General features: G+C 42.9%; 1 protein-coding gene across 1 annotated transcript in view; it reads left to right on the forward strand.

The window, feature by feature from the left end:
* PIP4K2A (phosphatidylinositol-5-phosphate 4-kinase type 2 alpha) overlaps window positions 1–25,866 on the forward strand; it is a 177,317-nt gene that overhangs the window by 134,586 nt on the left and 16,865 nt on the right. Inside the window, exons 5-6 of the mRNA XM_055332768.1 lie at window positions 7,738–7,884; window positions 12,787–12,825. Coding sequence (XP_055188743.1) covers window positions 7,738–7,884; window positions 12,787–12,825 — 186 coding nt within the window. The remainder of the gene's footprint in view (window positions 1–7,737; window positions 7,885–12,786; window positions 12,826–25,866) is intronic.

A 25,866-nucleotide genomic window follows, 5' to 3' on the forward strand; every position in this document is an offset into this window, starting at 1 on the left:
GGAGCGCCCTGGAACTCTGCTAACTGAAGCTGAGCTCCCAGCAGAGCCTCTGCCCTCAGAAGCTGCAGATGCATTTCTTGGCATCTCTTCGCAGAAACTTCAGGAAGGCTATTGCCATCTCTCAGGTCTCTGGGGAGCGCCCTGCTGAGCTCCACTTTGCAGGCAGGGAGCAGCCATTTGCTCAGAGCCCTCAGTTCCCAGAGTTTCTCCTCCCCCCGCCGCCCCCCACTCATGCTCAGGCTTCCGGGCCCCCAGCAGATTTCCTCCAGTTTTTGGAAATTCCATCATCCTTTTCTCTTTATATGCCTCCTGTCTCCTCTCAGTTCTGCAATAGCTAGAACGTTCTCATTCTGGTCTCCACTGCCCCCCACTCCTCATTCCCATTTCCATCCCCAGACAACCCTGCTCTTGACTTTCCAGGGCAATTCCTCAGCTCCGCCAGGCCCAGTCCTCTTTTCAGCTGTCCCATTCTGTTGTCTCACCTGCCCAGTGGGTCGCTATTTCAGTAATTCCATATTTCCTTGTAGAAGTGCCATTTTAAAAAATGTGCCAGTTCCTTCCTGATAGTTTCCTGTTATGTGCTCATCTCAGAAATTGCATCTTTTATTTTTTAAATGTTTTATATGTGACTATTCAAATTCTGTTGCTGATGGTCCTAACCTCTGCAATTTCTGGGAGCCTGAATTTGTTGTTTCTTGGGCCTGCTGACACTCAGAGTGACCTATCCAAGCAGAAGCCCACACAGACTGGGGTCAGGGTGTTGACTAGGGATCAAACCTATGTAGGGTAGGGGGAAGAAGCAGGACTGGGCAGAGGGGCAAGTCAGGCTACCACGCAGGCCAACCAAACTGCAGCCAACTGGTGGGGTGCTCTTGAGTCCTCCCTCCTCCCCATCCCCACCCCAGGGTAACAGGGAGGCTGACCCAGAAGGAGCTGCCAACAAGGCTGCAGACCACACTCTACAGCTGGGCGGGGAGGCCTTCCCCAAAGGCAGCCACACTTGCCTTCTCATGTTTGATAGTCTTGGCGAGCTCATTGCTTAATCTCCAGAGGGCCTCTGAGCTTATTTTAGGAAAGGTGCTGTCCAGAGAGTTTTGTCTGTGCTGAAAAAGATGAACATGGAGCACATGTTTCTGTTGGAATTTGGCACCTCCACTCTCTGGCCCCAGCTCCTCCTCCTGTCCCGGCTCCCTGGCACACCTGCTTACACATTTGACCTCCCAGCCTCAGTCCCGGGCCACTGGGGCACAGCTCCTGACTGGAAGGCAAGGGGATGATTCTGGAACCCACCTTCTTTGATCAGCTAAGCCTCCCATCGGCGGTGGACCTCTCAGATCTCCTTACGGTGACATCAGAACAGCCATTCAGCATTTTCATTGTCATCAATAAATAAATGCCATCTGCACGTACGATAGAGTAGTTTTTACCAAGTGATTTCGTCTTTAATAACCATGGTGCTGGGCAGCCCAGGTGGCTCAGCGGTTTAGCGCCACCTTCGGCCGGGGGCCTGATCCTGGAGCCCCGGGATCGAGTCTCATGTCGGGCTCCCTGCATGGAGCCTGCTCCTCCCTCTGCCTGTGTCTCTGCTTCTCTCTCTCTCTCTCTGTGTGTCTCTCATGAATAAATAAATAAATAAATAAATAAATAAATAAATAAATAAATAAATAAATAAATCTTAAAAAAAAATAACCATGGCGCTTCTGAGTCTTAGTCATAGTGTAACAAACGAGGAGCACCAGTGTTTGCCTTCAGATACATTCTATATATTTTTCATTATCTCAGTACTAGGAATGTTTGTAAAAACTACAGAGGAGTGTTTGTTCCTTTTAAACCTGATTTTATCAATTTTAAGAAAGGCAGTAGTTTTGTATTTATATCAGCCTAAATGTAGTCATCCTTACATTCTTTTTTCACCTCAAAACTATTTGAAACCAAAATAAATTGTATTCACTGCTACTTAAAGACCATTTTCCCAAAACATGAATTCAAGTAAAGTATGGATTTATTTATTTGCTTGGTCATTCTAAAACAAAGCACTCCTTAATTTCAGGCTATCTTTCTTTCTTTCTTATTTTCTTTTCTTTCATGTTGTCACAGCGATCGATAAACATAACCAGAGGCACAGTAAGGATTACAGATAATTTAACCTTTCAGAAACATTAAATGAAACAAGACTTTACATTGAAGTATTAATTTGATGCTATATTAAATTGTCACTTCAAGCCTCTAAAAAAATGAGTGAAACATGATAATAACAGCAATTTCCAAAAGCCAGAGCCCAGGATCACACTCTCATGCAGAGATATAAATATTTATCTGTTGCAGTACATCACTTAGAATCCTCTCTGCTGAACCCTTCAGTCAGCTATGACTCTTTTAATGGCATTTCATTTTGCATGAGAAGAGCAACAAACCCGGGATTCATAATACTTGTTATTCTTGTTGAGCCCCCAAGAGCAAAGGAAACAGATCTTATGGCTGTTTCATCATATATGTTTTAAAAATTCTGATTTCACCACGTTCATTTAGCATTTAGTATTACAGTTCTAACAAACCCGTGGCTATATAGGAAAAAGTTCTAAGGAAGACTTATGAAGAGATAAAATTTGGTTTTATTGATTGTGCCATGGAATCATTAACAAGTACATTTTTTAAAAGAAGACAGAAGAAAGTAAAAACTGTGAGTGTTAGAAACACAGGTGTCAGACAGACACATTGCCAGCAGATATAAGTTTCTGAGAGTACTCTTGAAAAAAAGAGAAGCCACTCTATGATAAATAACAGGTGCCTTGAGGTATCCGGCCATGAAAATACAAAAGTGAAAAATACTTAATAAAAACAATATTTTATTTTTTTAAAGATTAATTTACTTATTTATGATAGACATAGAGAGAGAGAGAGAGAGAGAGAGAGAGAGAGAGAGAGGCGGAGAAATAGGCTCCATACAGAGAGCCCGACGTGGGACTCAATCCCGGGTCTCCAGGTGGTCTCACACCCTGGGCCAAAGACAGGCGCTAAACCTCTGAGCCACCCAGGGATCCCCAATAAAAGCAATATTTTAAAATGCAAATGTAGGTAATGAAGTGGGTTTAACACTGACCCCAAGAATAATTGTGATTGTTTTAGCTCCATATAGTAAGCATAATAAAAATTGATGATAATCAAGTTCACTCTTTTAAAATTGGGAAGTAAATATTCAGTTCCTATTCAGATGAAAGCTCGCTGTCCTCTTGGAACTGCAAGCATTTGAAAGTCACCAGTACAAGTGCCAGACCAAGCTTCTCATTAGATGTGAGAGAGACCTTGGCTGCAGGTCACCTAGAGAGCCAGCATGATGCCACAGATAGGAATGTCTCAGGAAAATGCCATATTCGAGAATTCACTGAAAGGCACACTCTTTAGGATTGTATGCATGCAGCCCATGCTCTTGTAAAAGAATCATCTCTTTGTCTGATGTGTGCTCTTAATATCTGAGCCACACATGGAAGATCAGCATTGCCAAGTGTTTGGTCTGTTCGTGGCCTTATCTCCCTTAAGACCTCAGAGTGGCAGAGGACAGAAGTAGCGGACTCATCTGACTTCTAGAAAGGAGTCTACAGACTACACTAGGCACTGCACCTGCTAGCCTGTAGACTGAGATACTAATACAGCGGATGGGGCACACCCATGTATCTATATGGCCTTTGCCAGTAGGGAAGGCCTGCTTTGTAGCCACATCAAAACAGTGGTTGAAAGTGGAGGAAATATTTATACCTTTCTTAAGGAATCATCCTCAGGATTAAATTATTTCTCCATGCTCGTAATCTGGGAATTAAGGACATAGAAGGGAAGAAGCAGAGATTCCTTAGATTATCTTGTGATTGAATCAACAATGTTAAAAAAAGAATTTAATAGCTGCTGAGGATGTTTTTCAATATTCAAAAAAAGGAAGATACTCCAGCCAAATAATTGGTTATTGAAGAAAGGCATGATATTATAGTGCCCGCAACACACCCCTTTCTTCTTATTTTTGAAGCATTTGTGTTCAAGTTGTTTTGTAAATTTGTCAATGATGTTTAAGTTCTTGAAGGGAAAGTGCTCAGAGTTCTGAGAACCTGAAAGCAATGTGAGAGAGAAATACAATTTTTTTCGCGTTTCTTTTATATTTCAAAAATATAAGCAGATATTTTATAAGCAGATAAATATAGTAAAGAGTAGTTTCTTTGTGATAAATATCACAAAGAGTAGTTTACGTACTACTACATACATACACTTACAAAATTATTCATTTTTGGAAAGTCTTTGTTCTGGGGACGTTCACTGAAATTGAGGGTTCCCATCATGCACTTAAAAGAAAATCCATTTCTCAGAGAGCATTTTAGAGACACATCAGGTGCTCTAGGAAGTTTCCACCCTTCACCCCAGGGTCTTGGCTTTATGGGCAGTCAGTGCCCCCAGTCCTGTTTCCGTGGTCCTCACATTCTTCACAAAACCCTGATGCACTCATTACTCTCATTACCCCTTTTCTCCAAATGCAGAGGCACAAAGAGATTGAATAATTCATCAAAGGCTACACAGCTAGTGAACATGGAGCTGGACCAGAAGGGCTCCTAGCAGCATGATGTGGCCAAGTTGTGCAAAGGGCCCGGCTAAAGCTCTGGCCATGAATTTACAGTCTCTGTGGATGTGGGATTACCCCCAATGGTCTGTACATGTGGTTTGCAGATGTGACCACTGGCATTTAGAATTTGTGTGTAGCATTTCCTGGGTCATCTGGTGAAGACCCTAAGAGGGTGAACGTCCAGGCCTCTGGGCCAGCTCCCACCTGCAGTGACACACCATGCTAGAGCAGCAGTCCCCCAGCCCTGGTGTTCACAGAGCCAGTGGAATGTCCCTCTCCTATTATGAAATTGTGTCATTTTTTCCCAGTGCCCCTGCCCGGCAATTCAGTTAATGGGTGGGATTTTCTCTTCTGACACATAAATGCTTTCTAAACCTTTGGCACCAACTGTTGCTTATCAGTACTGGAATCTTAATACGACAGGCTTTAAATCTGGGCTGTGGTCTTGCACATGTTTCTTTACTCGGCTCAATTCTATTAAATCTGTATTCTTCAAGGTGTTCATCTAAGAGTCTCATAAGATACACAATGCCTTTGAGAACAAGCAAGTGTAGAAATGTGGAGATGCCGATTAAATTGATCTAATTTGTATACACAGTAGTTTATTTAGTCTTAAATAGAGGAATTATAGAATGTAATCTGCGTGGGTGTTTTTTGGGGCGGGGGTGGGGGGGTGGGAGGAGCTTGTCGATGATTTCCGGTACAGCATTCAGAAAGTTTCTGTATTGTATTCATTACCTGAATCATAGTATCTACTCTGTCCCATGGCACTCTGTGGCTTTGTACAGAGATTTTGATCAAAAAGACTTATTCTTCTGCCAGCACTTGTAAAAGATAGGCCAAGATGGGAATCACCTGAGCACAAAGAGCGGTTGAGCAGCCAGACTGAAACTGGTGTGTGCCCCCCTGTCTGTCCCTGACAGGGGACAGACATGCCCTGTGGGCCTCCAAAATACTACGCACAGCCTGCCTCAGAGTGGACGCCCATCCAAGTTCGTGAGTGAATTTGGAGGACAAAGCAGATGAGTGTAATGCTGATTTCTTAGGAGAGTTTTGAATGAAAATAATTGTCACTATTACCACTGTCCTCAGCAGAGGGAAGAAGAATGTAGTGCAGCACACAGGCTTCGTGTGAAGTATTCAGACAGACTAATCCTCGCAACAACTTGCCTTCATGGTAGGAATTATGGCACTTATTTTCCAAAACATGAAACTAAAATGAAGAGTGATCTAATAACTTGCCCAAGATCCCACAGCTGGTGAATGGAGGCACTGAGATGCATGTGCGTTCTTTCCAGCTCACAAACCTGCCTTCTTGCTACCGTGCTTACATGGGGTAGACTCCCATAGTCACCATGTTTGTAAGGCTCACCCAAACTGTCTTTCTTCAGAGGTGAGGGACAACTTTTTTATTTCCTTAGATCAGATGAGAGAAGTTTTCTTTTCAACCAATACCACTTTACTGTCTATCTTGTATTAGCAAATCTCAAGTTAGTTTACTATTTTTTGAAAGAGAAATAGAAAATGTTCCACTGACCTGACTTCACATGAAGAACAAATTGAGGTGAAACTCTGCTCAGAAAAATATGTCAAATTAGGGGCACCTGAGTGGCTCAGTGGTTGAGCATCTTCCTTAGGCTCAGGTTGTGATCCCGGGGTCCTGGGCTTGAGTCCCACATCAGGCTCCTTTCAGGGAGCCTAATTCTCCCTCTGCCTGTGTCTCTGCCTCTCTTTCTGTGTCTCTCATGAATAAATAAATATTTTAAAAAATTAAAATGTGTAGCTCAGTTATGCTCAGTATGATAAAAAAAGAGCAAGAGCATCTTTAAAACCTGCCAATACTCTGGGTGACAAAAATCAAACTCATGTACTAATGCTGCTCATCTTTAATGACAAAAACTAAAGGCTTTTTTTGACTCTGAGGATGGTTAAATATTATCTGAGTTGATTATTGACAGTGCTTACCACTAAAAAAGTTTCAAAGGACTTTAATTTTTATTTTTATAAAATGTTCATTGTAAAACGGAAAAACTCAGGCAGCATATTTTTTTAAATGGGGGATGGAGAAAGCAAAGTGACCCCAAATTCCACCATTACCACTTGGTGACCATTCTTTTAGGCTTCTCCCTGTAATATGCACAACGTGTACGATTTTAACAATTTTTACAATTTTTGGAATCATGCTACTCATGCTATTCATTATCCTAGAGGTTTCATACACCTGGCAAGGACATAAAAGAGCTCTTTTGAAATATTCTCTCCCCTTTCATTTTAAAGAAAGGAAAACCTGACTTTCCTTTGGAGAGTGCCATTGGACTCGTTTTATAAATATCAGCTTTCAAGGAGGTGTGTCTCCCTCTTGTGGGCCTCTAGAGGATGGCCATCAGTACTTTGAGACTCATGTTGTGTTTTTGCAACTATAATCAGAAATGGTGTCAAAGATGGAACTCGTCCAGTGGCCTTGATGAAATCCAACATGGGGCCAGAGTACCTCCGTCTGTCTGTGAAGCAGGAGCAAGCACTTTGGGGTAGTGTGGTACCTTCCTTTCATGCTGCTGCTCTGGCGGGCAGCTTAGCTCAACACCTTAGTGTGGTGGGTGAGAAACAAAAATGAGGACTGGACATAACTGTCCCAGCTTCTAACACTCAGCTCTCTCCATAGTTTCCTCTTTAATCACAGCTTCGATGCTATACTTTCCTAACACTGTTAAAAGAGTGATCTCAGTGGCCAAGTGACTGTCCCTCAACCTCAGAGTCATCACCTGGGCTTCTGGGGAGGAGGGGGGGAGGACCTCGGTAGGGTGTGCTTTCACTTTAGAGGAGTTAGCAGATGGACCAGTCACTTGCCCTCTTGTCTAACTTTATTATATCCAAGTTTTGACTTTACAGATTAGTTTGGAATGTTAGGAAAAAACATCTCTTTTGGAGATAAAGTTCAATTTTCTTATCTATGTATATACATGGTGAACACAGATCCTATATCAGGCAGTATAAACATGGCCATTTTCTCTAACCAGAACCTTAGCGGTTGGAGGCTTTGACTTTGTCTAAACACCATAGGCAGAAGAGTTATAGTTTACATCTGAATGAGCACCTTTTGATTGCATAATGTGTTCCTTTCTCTCTCTCTTGTGCAGTACATAGTAGAATGTCACGGGATCACGCTTCTTCCCCAGTTCTTGGGCATGTACCGGCTTAATGTTGATGGAGTTGAAATATACGTGATTGTTACAAGAAATGTGTTCAGCCACCGTTTATCTGTATATAGGAAATACGACTTAAAGGTGAGATTTTTGGTTAATTTTTATTAAGTAATTAAGCAAAGGTTGTAATTGATCATGCTAAACACTTAGGTGCTCAGAGCTTAAAGCCACCAGGCAACTGAACCAGCAGTGCTCGGCTCCGAGTTAAGCAAGGATCGCTGACTGGCTTTACCAGAATACTTGTATACATGTTAGGAGGTATCGTGTCTGATTTTCAGCAAGCTGTTTATTGAGCACCAGCTGGGTACCAGGCATTGGTTTTTTTGTTTGTTTGTTTGTTGTTTTTTTTTTGCTAGGAATAGTGTGACAAACAAAACAGACCAAACCTGCGCTTAAGGAGCTAACATTGTGGCAGGTACAGATAGGACGTAAAAGTAGCTAGTAGTTCCTATTATATATTAAGAAGTGGTAAGTGCTATGGAGAGAAGTAAAGATACGGGAGAATGGGGAAGGGACACAGCTTACAGAGGGTGTTGGGGAAGGTTTCACTGGGAGGATGACATTGCTATTTCAAAGACTTTGAGTGGGAGACACACAACGGGAGTTCTGAGGGGACGGAGGTGAGCTGACTCTTTGGATCACTGACTCTGGGAGAGAACATCCAAGGTAGGAGCTGGCACTCTGGGACCTGCCTACATGGCAAATCCAACTTGGCCATTTTTGTAAATAAAGTTTGATTGGCACACTGCCATGGCCAGTGTTTCTGTATCACGTGTGGTTGCTCTTTGTACTAGAATGGCAGAGTCACGTAGTACCACAGAGACTGTTTTGAACCACAAAACCTAAAACATTTACCATCTGACCCGTTCAGAAAAAGTTTGCTACCCTTTGGTCTTTGCTAGGAGATCTCAAATTTTTTGATCTCAGACTCCTTCACTCTTAAAAGAGGACCCCCAGTACAGCCACTGTGGAAAGCAGTAGGGGAATTCCTCAAAAAATTAAAAATAGAATTGTCATATGATCCGGTAATTCCACCACTTGGTATTTATCCAAAGAATGCAAAGACACTAATTTGAAAAGACATATGCACACCTATGTTTATTGAAGCATGTTTATATTAGCCAAATTAGGGAAGCAACCCAAGTATCCTTTGATAGATGAATGGATAAAGAAGTAGTAGTGTACGTATACAATGAACTATTTGCCATTACAAAGAATGAAATCTTGCCATTTATGACAACGTGGGTGGAATTAGAGGGTATGATGCTAGGTGAAGTAAGTCAGTCAGAGAAAGACAAATATCCTATGATTTCACCCATGTGGAATTTAAAAAACAAAACAAACGAACAAATGTAAAAAGAGACAAACCAGATACTTAACTATAGAGAACAAACTGATGGTTATTGGGAGGGGAGGGGGGAAAGAGGGGAAGGGGATTAGGAGTGCACTTGTCATGATGAACACTGAGTAATGTGTAGAATTTTCAAATCATTATATTGTACACCTGAAACTAATATGACATTGTGTGCTGATTATATTGAAATTAAAATTTTTTAAAAAGAGGACTCCCCAAAGCTTTTGCTTATATAGGTTGTATCTACTGCTGTTTACAATGTTAGAAATTAAAGTAAGAAATTTTTAAATGCTTACTTTATGTACAATAAAAAACCATTACATGGGGATCCCTGGGTGGCGCAGCGGTTTGGCGCCTGCCTTTGGCCCAGGGTGCGATCCTGGAGACCCGGGATCGAATCCCACGTCGGGCTCCCGGTGCATGGAGCCTGCTTCTCCCTCTGCCTGTGTCTCTGCCCCTCTCTCTCTCTCTGTAGCTATCATAAATAAATAAAAAAAAATTAAAAAAAAACCATTACATGTTAGCATATTTTTATGAAAAATAGCTATATCTTACAAATCAAAAAATTTAGTGAGACAGGTGGCCTTTTTTTGTTCTTTGCATTTTTGCAAATCTCCCTAACATCTGACTTACTTTGAGACAGTTGGAATGTTCTCTCTGGTTGTGCTGTCCGTTGCAGTGTTACTTGATTAAAGAGTATAAAAAAGTCAGACTTTACAGGTATAGTTGGAAATTGGGAGGGCGGTGTTTTAATAACTTTTTCAGGAATTTCTGGATCTTCTTATTTGATATGCCAAAACCTGACAAAAGGTAATTTCTCAAAGCTTAGTTACAATGTGGAATCTGATATCACATCAGTGAATATGTAAGTGATCTCTGAGGCCATCTGTCCTGGTTTTACCACTTGTTAGCTGTGTGTGGGTTGCTGAACTTTTCTTGTGCCTCCATTTCTCCATCTGTAAAACAGGGATGATTATTCTTACCTTCACTGGGTTGTTACGAGGATTCAATTACATACACACACACACACACACTTACATATACATATGTCGTGTCCCACATAATGTGTGGCATATGCGAACTGGTCAATTAATTTTGGTCATGACTCATCCATTCTCCTAGTAAGTGCCTTAAAAAGCAAATTTTTGGTCCTTTTTATTTTTTTATTCCCCTAAGATAGTGCCTCATTCAAGCAAGCATCTAGTAAACATCAAGATTGATGTAAATTATACTTATAGCCTGGATATTATAGTCTTAATTTGCCTCGAACTTCACTAATTTCATCTCACTATTTTAGCTTGTAGAATGAATGAATGAATGAACGAATAAATAAATAAATAAATAAATAAATAAATAAATAAATAAATAAATGCTCTTCTTGCCAGTACTTTCGATTGTGATGGAACCTGGACATCTGGCATCATTTCATGGCTCAAACTCTTGGCCTTGACTTACTAACTTTATTTTCTACTCCTGTTTGAGTTTTTATTTTGAATTAAATTTGGATGAGGTGTTCCTCCCCACCCCACCCCCGGGCTAATGATCTGCATTTACATAGAGATGAAGCGTTTCTGAGAATCAGAAGCAGGGTAAATTATGTTGCAGGAGGGAAAATACACACACACACACACACACACTCACAGACTTAGAAACTTGGCTAAAACTACAAAGAGGAATGAGTAGTTTCCACCTCTGACCAGTAACTTAGTGCTCAGATATTGCAAATATCAGTCGTTTTTGATGTTGTTGTTGTTTTAATTTGGGAACATTCTTTGTTAGAAATCAGTGTGTAAGGGAAGATATTTGTGGTCTGTATTCAAGAATCTCTAAAAACAAGGAAAACAGACCATTTCAAGGGGCAGCTGCGAGTTTGTGCAGAGGGTGTATGCTGTGACTGTGGAACAGGGCCACACGATTTCCGTCATGAACAGTTCACATTGTCCATCATCATTTCGTGGGTCAGCTTTGTGCTCCTCTGATGCATCCCCAAGAAGCTTTGAGCATTTCCCTTGCACTGACAGCAGGGTCTCTGACATCCAGGAGACCCAGGAATGCCGAGCACCAGGGGGATGGAGGATTGGCCCCCAGGTGGGGTCCGGGCCAGGGGGATGACTCCAGCCTGGGCTCTCTTCCCCAGAGCCAGGAGTCTCCTCTGTCCGAGTCCCTCATCTGTGAACCACAGGCTACGTCCTAATCAGTGCCTGAGCTGCCTGGATGAAAGATGGTCACAGAGAAGAAATGTTGATTTCTTTAAGAATGGCTGATCTAGAAGCTACTTAAGTTTTTCCCATGTTGCAGATAAATTCCCTTAACAGTTGGCTAATGCAAGTGTTGTAGGGCAGTGCGTGCCTATATAAGAGGTGGGGGGCAAGCGTGTCACTCTGCCGACCTGGTCTTGCCTGGGTGGCCAGCACTACAGCGGAAAGGAGAGCAGTGAATCGGTGGTGATCCTTCTCCAACCATTTCTACAGGGAATGCCTGGCATTGCTGTGTGAGATCCTGCAGTGGTCAGAGGAGCACAAAGAAAAATTGTTCTTGTCAGCTTGACATAGCTAGAAATTCACTGGCCATTTGTTTCCCAACTTTTCTTTTGCATTAACATCTTCAACAAAGGAACATTTCTCTTCTTGAGCTCTACCCACCACCCCCCAGTGGTGTCTGGGTGGCCTTGGGTCCTCTTGGACAACCCTAGAGCTCCAAGGCATGGCTTTGAAAACCAGTGCAGTAGAGTAGGATTGCTGAGATCAAGAATGGCGTTTTCTTCCACATTATATGTCTATGCTTGGCCTAGGGCCTGGCACAAAGAGGGTGCAAGGAAACGTGTATGTCTGAAGGGATTCCCAGAGTGCAGGGGACAGGAAGTACCAAAGGGTCTTACTTATAGTAGTAGGTGAGGAAAAATGTTCACCAGTAACTCTAACACAGGGGAGAAAGGCAGGCAGAGGGCAGGACAGACCCCCATCTGGAAGATCATGCGGGGAAAGAGGCATTGAATGCCCCAGTGGCCATGGCAGCCACTCAGGGGCCCATTTCATCTTTGAAGATTCCGTCTTCTAGACCAACCATTTCTGGCAATCGAGGCAAGAAGCAGAGCATGGTTTTGATCTAGTGTCAGTAAGTTATCATTCAAGGGGCGCCTGGGCAGCTCAGTCAGTTAAGTGTCAGACTTGATATTGGCTCAGGTCATGATCTCAGGGTCGTGAGATGGAACCCCTGCATCAGGCTCTGCACTGGGCGTGAAGCCTGCTTAAGATTCTCTCTCCCTCTCCTGCCCTTTGCCACCCTTCATGTGCTTATTCTCTTTAAAAATAATAATAATAATTTAAAAAATGTTATTGTTCAAGGGTTCCTCAGGTTTTCTGATTTCCAACTGGAGGGCAAGAACCAGGGAGAGAATCCAGCTCGGTTGCCGAGCTAGGGAAAGGATTGGAGACGAGCCAACAGGGATGTCTGCAGAGGAAGGAGCGCCCACTGGGCAGGGTTGTGATCAGGGAAGGGACCAAGCTCACTCCAAAGCAAAGTTGGCGCTCATTCATTTCTGCGCTCTGCCCTGGAACATTTGCATACCTTAAACATGTGAAGCCCGAGGCCTCCCATGTGCATGTTTTAATGACATCTTTGTGTTTCAGGGCTCTACGGTGGCTCGAGAAGCCAGCGACAAGGAAAAGGTAAGTACCCTGACTTACCTTTACCTGTCCTTCCCGCCGCAGTCCACCCCTTATGTCCACTCTTCCTCTCCTGCCTCCCGCTGTGATTCTTCCCTCTGCCTGAGAACAGCCCATCACTGACCAGAGGAGCCTCCTGCCTCAGCTTCTCTTCCTCAGATTAGCTGCCCCGTTCTGTTGGGTAATGGAATAGTTCTGTTTATTAGTTTTAAGTGTGGTTGAAAGAAATGTTTCTCATGCAACATGGTCTTGAAAGCACAGCTGTTGACACCCTCATACGTGGCTGTGGGAATATAAAATGGTACAGCCATTACGGAAAACAGTTTGGCAGTTCCTTACAAAGTTAAATATAAAATTATCCTGTGACCTGCAATTCCATTATTAGTTATATACCTAAAATAATTGAAAAGAGGAATTCAAACAGATAGGTGTATGTCAGTGTTCATAGTAATGTCATTTACAATAGCTAAAAGGTGGAAACAGCCCAAGTGTCTGTCAGCAGATGAATGGATACACAAAATATGGTATATCCAAACAAAGGAATATGATTCGGCCACAATAAGGAATGAAGTGCTAATATATGCTCCAGGATGTATGAATGCTAAAAACATCATGCTGGCTGAAATAAACCAGACACAAAAGGTCAAAAAAAAAAAAAAAAAAAAAAAAGCTGTTACTTAGGATCCAGACAGGCAGGTACAGTTTAGCAGCCAGGGTCCTAATCCCACTTTACCCCTAACTGGCAGCTGGGAGCCCCAGTCCTTTCCATGCCTCTCTGAGCCCTGGTTTGTCTCCAGTAAAATGAGCGTGTTGAGCTTCAGCTTCACCTATAAAAGGTTGGCTCAGATGAGATTCAAACTCCTTCCCAGCTCTACGATGTGGTTAGAGTGCTTTTTACTTAAAGAATTAGGGATGAGGAAATTATTTTTTCCTGAGTCACTACACAACAGGTAATATTTGAACCACATTTGGTTTATTATGCAAGATTATAGGCAGATTCAACTTAAGTCAGTTTGATATAGAGTTTGGGAAGTAGCTTTCTGTATGTAAACCTAAGCTGACCAAAATCGACATTTACTTACACGAAAGTACCTCGATACTCTCCGTTACGCCCCTCGTCTGTCACCTTGGGAAGTTATTTGAACTGTTGAAAGCTGGGCTCAAGATTTTTGTTTTTGTTTTGCTTTTAAATTTTGTTTTTAGAATGTTCTCATTCTGTCTGATTTGAACTTTATATTTTGGAAATCTACTTTTCTTTATTCATTCAGAAGTATTTGTGGATTTTTTCATGGTTGGAGGATGATTATAGGGAGATTTAGGAAGGAGAAGCCACACAGAACCCAGAGATTGAATGTGGGAGGTGGACAGTGCCAGGGAGTGTGTGTGGAAGGTGGGCCGGGTTCAGAATAACTCCATGTGTCTGGTTTGGACCATCAAGATGATGTTGGTTCTGGTCACTGGAAGAGGGAGCAGAGTAGGAGGAGGGGTTTGCAGTGTCAGTGTGGTACTAGAACAGAGATGTCAGTAGGCGTGAGAGGCTGCAGGGATAAAGGGCTTGGCAACATCACAGGAAGGATGATCAGCAAAGACAAGGAAGTAGATGAGGCCACCCACGATGAGTGTATGGAATAGAAGCATGTCTAGAACCAGCCCAGAAAAACATCATTTAAGGAGTGGGGAAAGGAGAGAGTCTGGCAAAGGATCAGCCAAAGAGACAGGACACAAGCAGATGAGTGGAAAGTTTGGGTCATTTGTGCAGACACTTAGGGAGCATCTCTTGTGAGCAAGCACTTCTCCAAGCGTTGTGAAGAATAGTGCCGTGAAATCGCCCCCTCCCTTGGGAGACTTGCACTCTAGTTGTATTCCAGAAGCCAGAGGAAAAGAACTGGCTCAGAATCAGATACTGCTGCAAGGGCAGGTAGGATAAGGACTGAGAATTAGCCATGGGACTTACCACCAGGGACCTCTCCAGTGACCTTGTCCATGACAGTGGGCAGAGCAGAAGGCAGGTAACAGTAGGTTAAGAAGTAAAGAACAGAAAAGGAAATGGTGGATCCTGCTCTGACCATCTGTATTTTTACTGTGCACTAGTGAATATATTTTTACACTTCTGATCTCCACATAAATCCCCTGAAGGCACCAGCTTTGGCCAAAGGAAACAGAAACAATGGACTGCCCACTTCCTTGTTGTTATGACCAAATGTTTCTTCCAAGTGTCTGAGACCCGAGTGGGTATTTAAATTGTATTTCATGAGAGACTCGGAGGTTTAGTAGGATTGGGATTTTTCTCCCAGGAGAAAATATCTAGGCTGTTTGAAGAGCCTCACACACTTTTCGGCATCGTAACAAGAAGCCAGCCCCTGAGTAAGAACTGTGTTTGTGATGACAACCACTACTCCATGCTGGTGGCTCTGTTTTCACTTTGTTCACAAGTCCCTTGAAACTATTGCTAGCAGACCACCCTCTCCCTCCCAACTCTGTTCATTTTCATTTCTTCAGATTTGATCAACAAGGGCATGGTCCTCTCTCACAATTAACAATGCCAAGAAAGACAGTGAGAGGCCATAGGGTGGTTGCTACTGAAGCCAAAATCCTTGAACGAGGCCATATGTGAAGGAAAGCCACAAGTATTTGACATCCTTGAAGCTGTAATATTTCATCAGAAGCAGACCATCCAGTTGCCTGGCCCTCCGTCCACTGCTCTGGCCATAGGACCACAAATTTCCCAGAAACCCATGGCATTCACCGTATTTCAACACTGAGCCCTTTATTGGTATAGGTTTCTGTGAAAAGAATGAAGAATGAAATTAGAGGATTTAATAGAGACCCCCTTTTCTGAGGAGCCTACTTAGGATGCTTTTATCCTGTGCTGAACTATTCCTCAAAACATCTCCCCTGGAGGTGGGCTCAGAGAAGTCAGCGATGGGAAGGACCTGGCCCACCTCACATCTTGGCAGATGTGAGACTCACGAGCTTAGTTCCCATGCTCTGTCACATGGTCAGGGCCAGAGGTGAAACCTTACCTTTGACTGGGATTTATTTTTTTTATTGTTAATTCTGATGTCTTGGGATTTAGAAAGGCCCATAGTAATAACTGACATTTGTTGAGTGTATACAACATGGCAGTCAGTGTTGTACATTTTGCATGAATCTGGTCATGTCATCCTTCCAACCGTCTTATGAGGCAGTGCTATTATTACTTCCTCTAAGTTAATGAGGGTACTTCACAGACAGGTCCAGTAAGTTGTCCAGAGCCCCCCAGTTACGATGTGGTGGAGCCAGGCTTCCAACCCAAGGCTGGCATTTCTAACCACTGTGCCGTGACCCTCTGAATGTCTGGCACTTCTCTGTCTCCTTTTTTAAAAGGACATAAGAATTCATAGCGATCCCGTGAATCATGAAGCATTCACTGCATTGACAAAAACAATGTTATGGAGTTAAATTTGGTACTAGAGCAAAGGTCATTCTGAGTCTTGGTCTAAGAATTTTCAAAGTAGTGAAGTTTTCAAAGTAGTTTGGTTTCTCACGGTGTTGGCAAAACAACCAATTCACATTTCCTCCATTTGAGGCTTTAGGCATTTTGTAAATGCAGTCGCTGTCACAGCACCTTACACTGTGTGAGCATTAAAGTCATCTACACGATTCCCCTGAGGAAGAATTCAGTGCCCTCTCCTTCCTTTGGGGCTTGGGGTTCATGAGAGCTCTTCTAGAAGGAATGGCTCCAAAAAGCGACCCACCTGCCCTTCTAGTTTACAGGCATTCACCAGGCAGGGGCAAGAGGAAAAACCTTTAGAGTTAAGGAATGTAAAGGCATTAAAATTTGTAATCGCGGGCACCTGGGTGGCTCAGTGGTTGAGTATCTGCCTTTGGCTCAGATTGTGATCCCAGGGTCCTGGGATCGAGTCCCACCTCGGGCTCCCCAGGGAGCCTGCTTCTCCCTCTGCCTATGTGTCTGCCTCTCTGTGTGTCTCATGAATAAATACATAAAATCTTAAAAAAAAAAATTTGTAATCGCTGGAGACTACGCTACGCCTGCCTGTGTTGGCAGTGGGGCATCACTGATACAGCAGTTTGTTTATAACCTCCCCACAACTAAGGTAACATTCATCAAACTGTAATACATAAAAAATAAATGAAATGTGTATGGTGGAGCTTGCTGAACTTCTAAAAACACTGAGTCTTTTAAGTTCTAAAAATAATCTGTCTGCCTCTCCTTTTCTGTCAATTTCCAGGCTTTCTTTCCATGAGCAGTTAACATTTTTCATCTTCCAAAGATACATGCTTTTCTTTATCCTCACAAATAAAACCATAAATGTTATCAAAACAATGGCTCTTACCTCTGGGTGGAACTATTTGAGAAAGGCTAAAAATATTTATTTTCTACATTTTTGCCTTTTATGAATGAAATCCCACAATCTGCCAAGAATCTTTTCCTTGCTCTCCCCGTGGAACTGAATTTCTCTTAAAAAAAAAAAAAAAAATGATGGCCATGGTGCAAGGAGTAATTTTCATCAGGAATCTCCATTGACAGGGCTTAATTAGTAATCTCAATTGTGAGTTTTCCTTTCATCTGAGTCATTATAACTGTTTTAATTTCCCATACTTTGAACTTGTTGATGACAAGTTTTGAAACCGTCATTTCAAATATTGAGTGCTATATAGGTGCAGACGAGTCCCGTCCCTTCGATTTCAGCTTGACACGCAATTAGTGTGATTTGTATTAGCATAATAATGAAGATGAAACGGGAATAAAGAAGTTATGTTGCAACAATGGTGGCATCACTTTCATGGCAACAAGTATCAGAACATGCATGTACAGATGTCTTGAATTTTTTTGAAAAAAGCAGAACAGTGCTCTTTTTTTTTCCTTTTTTAAACCGTTGTCAGATTCTGACAGCTGCTATGACTTGTTTTATTCTTTAATTCTTTCCTTTTTAATGGAAGGGCATCTTCCATTCATGGCTGCAGCAGTTTAGCCGCCTCTAAATGAGACAGAGAAACGCGGATCTCCCTGGTGGTCGATCTTTCCACAGCTGCGCTGCGATTCCACTGTGACATCAAATTAGTAATTATAGCTGAGCGGGCTGCTTTTTACAAATGACAGTCTTAGCACGCTGCCAGCAAGCGAGCAACGCAGCAGGGAATCGAGGGAAGTAAAAGAAAACATAACTGGACTCACTTGATTTCTGAGGGATTTGACCTGACTCTTTAAAGAGCCCATGTTCTCGAGAGAGAGAGAGAGTCCTGGGGATTTACACAAATATGCATTTTGTTCATCGTTCTGCACACTTCTCCAAACTCGGGCCTGATTTTATTAGGTAAAGTAGAGCCTGTGTAATGGAGTCACTGGGTCACGAGAAGAAGATTCCTTTTTAACATCTAACCTTCTCCCTGGAACCCGTGTGAAAGGAAACAGCTGCCCCGCAATTGGCATTTGTGTAACGATATTGGCAATAATCATTGTTGACACTTGGTAACGGGCCACAGAAGACTGCCTTGTCGATTCTTAGGCTTTGTGAATTGCACTAGCAATTAAGTGACTGTCACTCTCTCTGACATTTTACCTATTAATGACTGAAGGTTCGGGAGAATTGATCATTAATACCCTCACATCGAAAAATGCTTTCCTAAACCACTTTTCAGCATTTCTTTTGTGATCTTTAAATTTAACAAATTACAATTAATTACTCCCTCTCTCTGATTCTTTGGGATGCAGCTAAAGGCAAGGTGACAATGATGCTCAGAGCCTGAGGGACACCAGGCACAGCTGCGTGTCCTTCCGGGAATCTTTCCACTGTTAGCTGATGATCAGCTAAAGCACAGTTTCCATGCCCCAAACTCAGCTAATACTTTAACCTTCTTCTGTAAAAATCCCTTTGCTCCGCAGGGGGATGGTGAATCATTTCCCTTTGCCAGCCAGGGCCAGAAACACCTATTCCAGCACCCAAAGTACAAGGACTGGCTTCCCGTCAGGACAGAAGCAGGGCCTGTCTCTCAGACTCAAGTTAAAAGGCAACATGGGTCACATCTGCCTCGTGGCCCAGAGATGTTCAATAAGAAGGGTTTGTGGGGAGGGTGCCCAAACAGCATTAGTGGATCTGAGTCCCAGCCCCTGCTCTAGCATTAATGGAAGTTCGGGGTGTGGGGATAAATCAATTCATTTTATCATCATTTGTAAGATGAAAAGATTTGATTGTATCGTTGGTTCTCCTGCTTTAAGTGTAAGAATCTGTTGTTTCAAACGAAGCTCTCCCCTCCTGCAGAAGGGCAGTCCAGCAACAGACTTGATTTTGAGAAGTCCTGGACTTGACAATCACTAAAATCCTGTCTGTTCTAGGTATGGATGAAGGTGATTGCTCTGATTAAGGGAAGGAATGTTTGGAACTGTTATATCAGCGGATGTCGGAGCAAGCCTTAAGAACCCTATAATGTAAACCATCGGGGTTAGTCTGGGAAGCGGAGTTTTTAAGATTCAACTCATTTGGAATTTGGCAAACGTGGTATGTGAAATAGAGGAGGTGACATGCAGTGGCTCTTGTGAGCACCTCCCAGGTGACAGCATTAAAGATCTCAGGCCAGTCTGGCTTAAGGTGGCATGCAGACTCTCAGTTGCTGTCGTTTCATTTTTATTTCTCTGGAATGAATTCAACCCAGAGTATCCCAAGCACATGTGGAGCGGTGCTTTAGATACAGGGATTTTTTTTTTTTTTAAAGCTGACAACTCTTATTCAGTTAGTTCCAGAAAGAGTCACAGTGGAAAGAAAACTTAAAAATGTAGAATGGGGCCTGAATTTAAGCCAAGCTGCTGCAAATGCACATTTTTTTTTTAAGATTTTATTTATTTATTCATGATAGAGAGAGAGAGAGAGGCAGAGACACAGGCAGAGGGAGAAGCAGGCTCCATGCAGGGAGCCCGACGCAGGACTCGATCCTGGGACCCCAGGACGGCACCCTGGGCCAAAGGAAGGTGCTAAACCGCTGAGCCACCCAGGGATCCCCCAAATGCATACTTTTTAAAATAATAAAATTATGGGGCACCTGGGTGGCTCAGTCAAACATCTGACTCTTGATTTCAGTTCAGATCATGATCTCAGGCTTTGAGATTGAGCCCTGCATGGGCTTCATGCTGGGCATGGAGCCTGCTTAAGATTCTCTCACTTTGCCCTCCCCTCTCTAAAAAAATATAATAATAATAATAATATAATATAAAATAATAAAACTGTGATGTTCACTAGGTTAGTATTAAACCAGAAACCAAAAATAAATAAATAAATAAACCAGAAACCATATAGTACTTAGCAAATTTCTTAAGTTTTCAGACTGTGATTTCTGACATTATCACCATAAACATCGGTGCAACAGAATCTTCTAGTCAGATCCTAACAACCTATTTTGTGGGCCCCGCTTATAGGTTAACTGTCACGTCACAGCCTGTGGAGGAAAACCAAGGTGTCACCATTGATACCACCACTTACAGTTAAAGGACCATTAACGTTTTGCAAAGTATGACAATGTTAGAAAAGCAGTAAATTTCACATTTTAAATATTAGCTTGAAAATCTTAGGGAAAATAACCCACAGCTGGGCACTGTGTTCTAAGGGGCAGAATTACACTGGGGTTTACCCAGTTTTGTGCTTCTTAATTGCAGCCCAGTTTCACAAGTGTGTTGAAGTATATTCTCTTTCAACGTTTACACACAGACAAGTTAAAAATAAAAATGATGAACCTTTCACCTGCAGACTTTGGCCACAAATGTATCCATTCTCATTGTGGAAATCACAAAGTAGCAATGAGCTCTTGGGTCACTTTCCAAGCCCTGCACTTGCGGATGTCCAAGAAGGTTGTTACATGTGCTTTTTGTGAGAAAGCACCTGTTATCTTTGCTACTTCTATATGAACTCTACCCATATTCACTAATTTGCCTTTTCATGTATCAAATTTGTGGCTTGAATGTTTTGAGCAGCAGAACTGATTGCATAAGTCTCTAACATCTCTTCTTACTCTAAAATTGATGCCGCATATATGTTATTCAATCAAATTATCTTTGTCGTAGCTCCAGTGTAAGGATTGCCTAAAATTCTCTCCCTCACAGAAATATTTCTGGAGAATATATTTTCAGTCCCACAGATTCTGATTTTTATGAAGTTTTGTGGAAAGCCTGCTGAAGTGGGTATCATTTTCTTTTCATTTTTATTTAGGTGAGCTTGGAATAACAGGTAAATCAGGAACATAAGCAGTCCCTCACATAAGACAATAATTAGTAAATATTTTTTTATGTTGTGTATTCAGCTCCACGTGTGACAGTACAGCCCATCAAAGGACACCAGGCTGCAATATTTGACATCAAGGCTTACAATTAGACTTTAAAAAATGGGTTGCCAAATGAGCACATCGAACAAAAATTCATTTCATACTGAAATACAAGTCCTTTAATCACAGAGAACTATGCTATGTATTATCCTTTGCATTGAAACCTTCTGGTGCCAAAATCCTGTTTGCATTAAACACTCAAGTGTGACAGGAGTACACTTCATTTTCCTGTTACAGTTACCATCCAGGCAAAAACAAAAACATGGCTTTGTATTATATAAATTTTGGCTCTGTGCATTTTGAGTGTATATATATATATATATATATATATATATATATATAAATTTTTTTTTACTTTCCTATTGGTAGTGGCAATATAAAATACAATAGGCTCTTTTAGGATAATTTAACATAATTGTAGAATGATGATAAAACCTAGTATCATTTTCATTTGAATTCTGCATACAGGAATTTAGTTTTTGACTGTGGCTACAGGTTTCAAATATTTGTGATTTTCAAAAAAATGTTTTCGGACTCCTCTAAGAGATACTTTGATTTTTTAATCTAACTAAAATAAGACTTCTGTATCATTTCTGGCTTCACTAACCCTTAAAATAGGCAGTATTACAAAACTTCATGCACATGACAGCAATCCGATATATCACAACACAGAACCCAGTGAAGTAGGTAAATATTTATATATAACCAACAGGTTAACTTCCACTTGGAACAATATTTAAATCCCTTTGGTAAACATTCATTTTTGGTTTTGTTTTCAGATAATCTGCAAAATGTTTGCTAATTTGGAATTTTAAAGTTTTCATTAAAAGTGCTTTTTATATTAAAAGGGCAGTACTAATGCCTTGTTTTGTTTTTTGAATCTCCTTTCTACCTTTTTTTTTTTTTTTTTAACCTTTTGCCTCCTTTGCCCTCCCAGGATCCATAATTTCTCTCTGACCACCTGGGACTTTGCTGAGCTGGCCTCAAAAGCACATGTTCACTTCTAAAAAATGAGAGCTCTAAACTCTGTAGTTGTTAGTTCTGCATACTTTTGGCTTTTTTTTTTAATTTCAAAGCCTGGGCCAAATCTGTCCTTAGAGATCATTTATTTCTGTCTTTTATTGAACTCCAGGGAATAATAAGTGATTATTTATTTATATTCAGAAGCATGTATACATTTAAAATATCCAAGTGTTGATTATCTTCAGGCTCTGACACGGTTGTATATCCCGACTCTCACGGCCACGTTCATTCATGTTTAGTTGCACAGAAACCACTTTTTACCATGACCAATATTGTTACATAGTATGTTTCTTACTAATGAAGAACAGAGACTCAGGAGGGACAGGTTAAGTAGCTGCTTCAGAACATCACAGCTAGTATAAAAGTGTTAAATATGCCAGACTTTTAAAAAACCTTGCTCTGGATTTATCAGCAACGAGTTTTTCTCTAGCTACACAATCCATACCTGAGAACATGACCAACAAATAACACTGTTTCTGTATAATCCTCTGAGGGGCAAGCACTGCCCTAAGCTCTATATGTATGAACTCAAGGAATTCTCACAGCAATGCTGTTTGCTAATCCCAATCCAAAGAAGAGGAAACGGGATGCCTGGGTGGCTCAGTGGTTGGGCGCCTGCCTTTGGCTCAGGATGTGATCCTGGATTCCAGGGATCAAGTCCCACATCGGGCTCCTTGCATGGATCCTGCTTCTCCTCCCTCTGCCTGTGTCTCTGCCTCTCTTTCTGTGTCTCTCATGAATAAATAAATAAAATCTTAAAAAAAAAAAAAAAACAGAGGAGGAAACCAAGTCACAGAGAGGTTAAGTAACTTGCTCGAAGCCGCACAGCTAATAATCAGAGGAGCTGCGGTATAACACCGGCAGCTTGGGCCCTGTTTGTGCTCATAACCTGACATTTGTGTCTGTGTCTCATGCTGGGCCATGCTGAATGGACCCCGGGTCTGGCGTCACCCAGCAGGGAAGTGTGAGGGGTCTACATCCTGCTAATTTTATCCAAACAATGGAAGCAAGATCCTACCTAGGCTGCAAGGGCAAGAGTGTCTCTCTGCTTATGCCTTTGGCTGTCTTTATGCATACGCCTCACGATAGTAGAGGTGAATGTCATTTTGGGTCCAATCCACCCCAGTAGAATTATCAAAAGGGGAAGTAACCGTGCCTCATTACACTTGGGCCCTGCTGGACTCGATGCTGAGCTTGGTTGTGCACGCCTCCCTCAGCTGGCTGGGGCCTGGGAGCAGCTCCCAGGCTGGAGTCCCTGGCCAGGGCTGGGCAGCCTGGGGAGGGTGATGTAGCACGTCCTTGGCATCGCCAAGGAGGAGGACATTGTGTGGTGCTGCAATTCCCCCATCCCACCCGGAGGCTCCCAGTCTCCACAAAACCAGCCAAGAGGACTTAATTCAGAGGGAATAAATAAAGACTTCACCTACTACCACTTCAGAAAGGTTGCTGACCGCTGGCCAGGAGCCAGGCTCGGCGAGTCCGCAGTTAAGAAGCGATTCTGAGCTGATGTCTTTAGCTCTGGGGGTTTCCTCCGCCCTCTGGCTGGTTCCACATTGAACTAGAAAGAGTATGAAAGACACCCATTAAAGAACCAGACCTGCCACTTCGAGGCTTTCAAAGCTCTCCTGGGTGCAAATAATCCAGTGTTGCAAGGCAAAGAGTAGGCTCCGTTGCTACCCACGGTTATTTCTGTGCTACTCCGCAGCCCTCACCTTTGTGGGCGGTGAACCCAAGAGGTTTGTAAGGTCATTCATCCATAGCGTGGTAGTTTTCTTTAAGAAAAAAAAAAAAAGGTGTTTTAAATATAAATACTTCTCATTATCAGAAGGCTATGTTGAAATTGTTCTGAAAGCTAAGCAATAAAGAGAAAAGACAAACCTGGAAACAGACTCTCAACTCTAGAGAACAAACAGATGGTTAGCAGAGCAGAGGCGGGGGAAGGGGGACCAGTACAGCGGGGGACGCACTGTGGTGGACACCTGAAACTAACAGGACCCCAACTTGCCTATCCTGGAATTAAAATTGACAAAAATTTTTGAAAAGCTAAGCAATAAGGCTTTCTTGGGCGTGAGTTACGGTCAGGTGACTTCATCTTTGTCACCTAGTTCTTAGTAGAAAAGAACATCAAGTGTTTTCCTTTTTTAAGAAAATATTTTGTATGCAGTCTCTCAACCTATTTTTTTTAAGATTTTATTTATTTATTCTTGAGAGACAGAGAGAGAGAGAGAGAGAGAGAGAGGCAGAGACACAGGCAGAGGGAGAAGCAGGCTCCATGCAAGGAGCCTGACCTGGGACTCGATCCCGGGTCTCCAGGATCACGCCCTGGGCTGAAGGCAGTGCTAAACTGCTGAGCCCCCCGGGGCTGCCCCTTATGTTTTAAATCCATACAATCCGTTGAATGTTCACATCGACCACGATGGTGAGGACAAGCGGCTCTGACTACTGAAGTGTGTCACACGGGGTTGGGCGGAGCTCTGCGCACAGGCCCCAGAGCCGCAGGTGAAGCATTAAGGCAGCCTGGTCCCATCTCCAGGTGACAGCTAGTTTCCTCGTCGCGCTTGCCTGCCCCGAGCTCAGCGCAGGCCTTAGCTAACGTGCATAATCTGCACCCAGTTTCCCTATCGGCATGAACCCAAGGGTAAGAGTTAAGATTGCTGGGAAACGAGGTGACGCACTGAAATGAGTCGGTGCACGTGAAATGCCTGCTGGCACAGCACCCACGCGGCCGGGGCTGAGTGTCTCCCCTTCCGAGCTAAAGCCGCAGCCTGGGCCCCGGCCTGTAAGGCAGGGAGCCAGGATCACGTCCCGGGAACCCCGGTGGTGCCCCCACGCGCTGCCCCACACAGGCACTTGGGGGTGGGCATGTGTAGACCAGGGCTGGATTCCTCCAGCAGCTGCCCCGCTCAGGATCTGCCTGTTTCCTGAGCCTGTGGGTAAGCCCTTAAGTCTTTTAACCAATCTGGTTGCCCTTTTTAAAACTTGATCCAGTCTAAGTACGTCCCCAGTGCCTGTGAAATCACAAGTGAGCTTAGTCTAGTACAGGGTGCCCAGAGTTTTATGAGCTGGGATTAAGTTCTCCCTGTCACATGAGGTAAGCCTGGGGGTGCGGAGGGGGGAGCCCCAAATGGCCTTCATCTTCATTAATGTGCCTGCAATTGCAAACACCCATCCAGTGTGTCATTTCCTGCCTTGGCTCTGCTCTGACATCCCTGGCTTAGGGTTTCCCTTGCTCCCCCAAAGCAAAACTCCCTGGGCCGTTCTTCTCGCCCACGGGTGGAGTGAGTGGGGGGCTGGGGCTGATACCTTGATCCGTAACACCGCCCCCCACACGCACACCCAGCCGCCCGGGTTGTCCCCTTGCACGCCTGCCTCTCCCTAAGGCCCTCCCAATTTCGTAATTCGGGCCGTGCTTTTCACCAGGGTTGGTTAAACTTCGGATCCTTGCGTTTTTCACTGTGAAACTTGGTTACGTTTATGATTGTGATGGCAGAGGAACGGAGGGTTGTCTGTGCTTGACTCCAACATTTCATGTTAATGTACTATCTTCACACTTAGGGTCTTTTATGTCGCACTTATGACATTTTAAAATTATTAAGGACAGGTTTAGGGAGCCAGTCTAGCCTACCAGGCCCCTCCATGGCTTTTGTGAAGAACCGCATTGTGTTTTTATTCCGTCAGCATAAAAGTATTTGAAAGCTCAGTCGCCTCCAA

The sequence above is a fragment of the Nyctereutes procyonoides genome, unplaced genomic scaffold (assembly GCF_905146905.1).
Source record: "Nyctereutes procyonoides isolate TBG_1078 unplaced genomic scaffold, NYPRO_anot_genome, whole genome shotgun sequence".
NCBI lineage: Eukaryota > Metazoa > Chordata > Mammalia > Carnivora > Canidae > Nyctereutes > Nyctereutes procyonoides.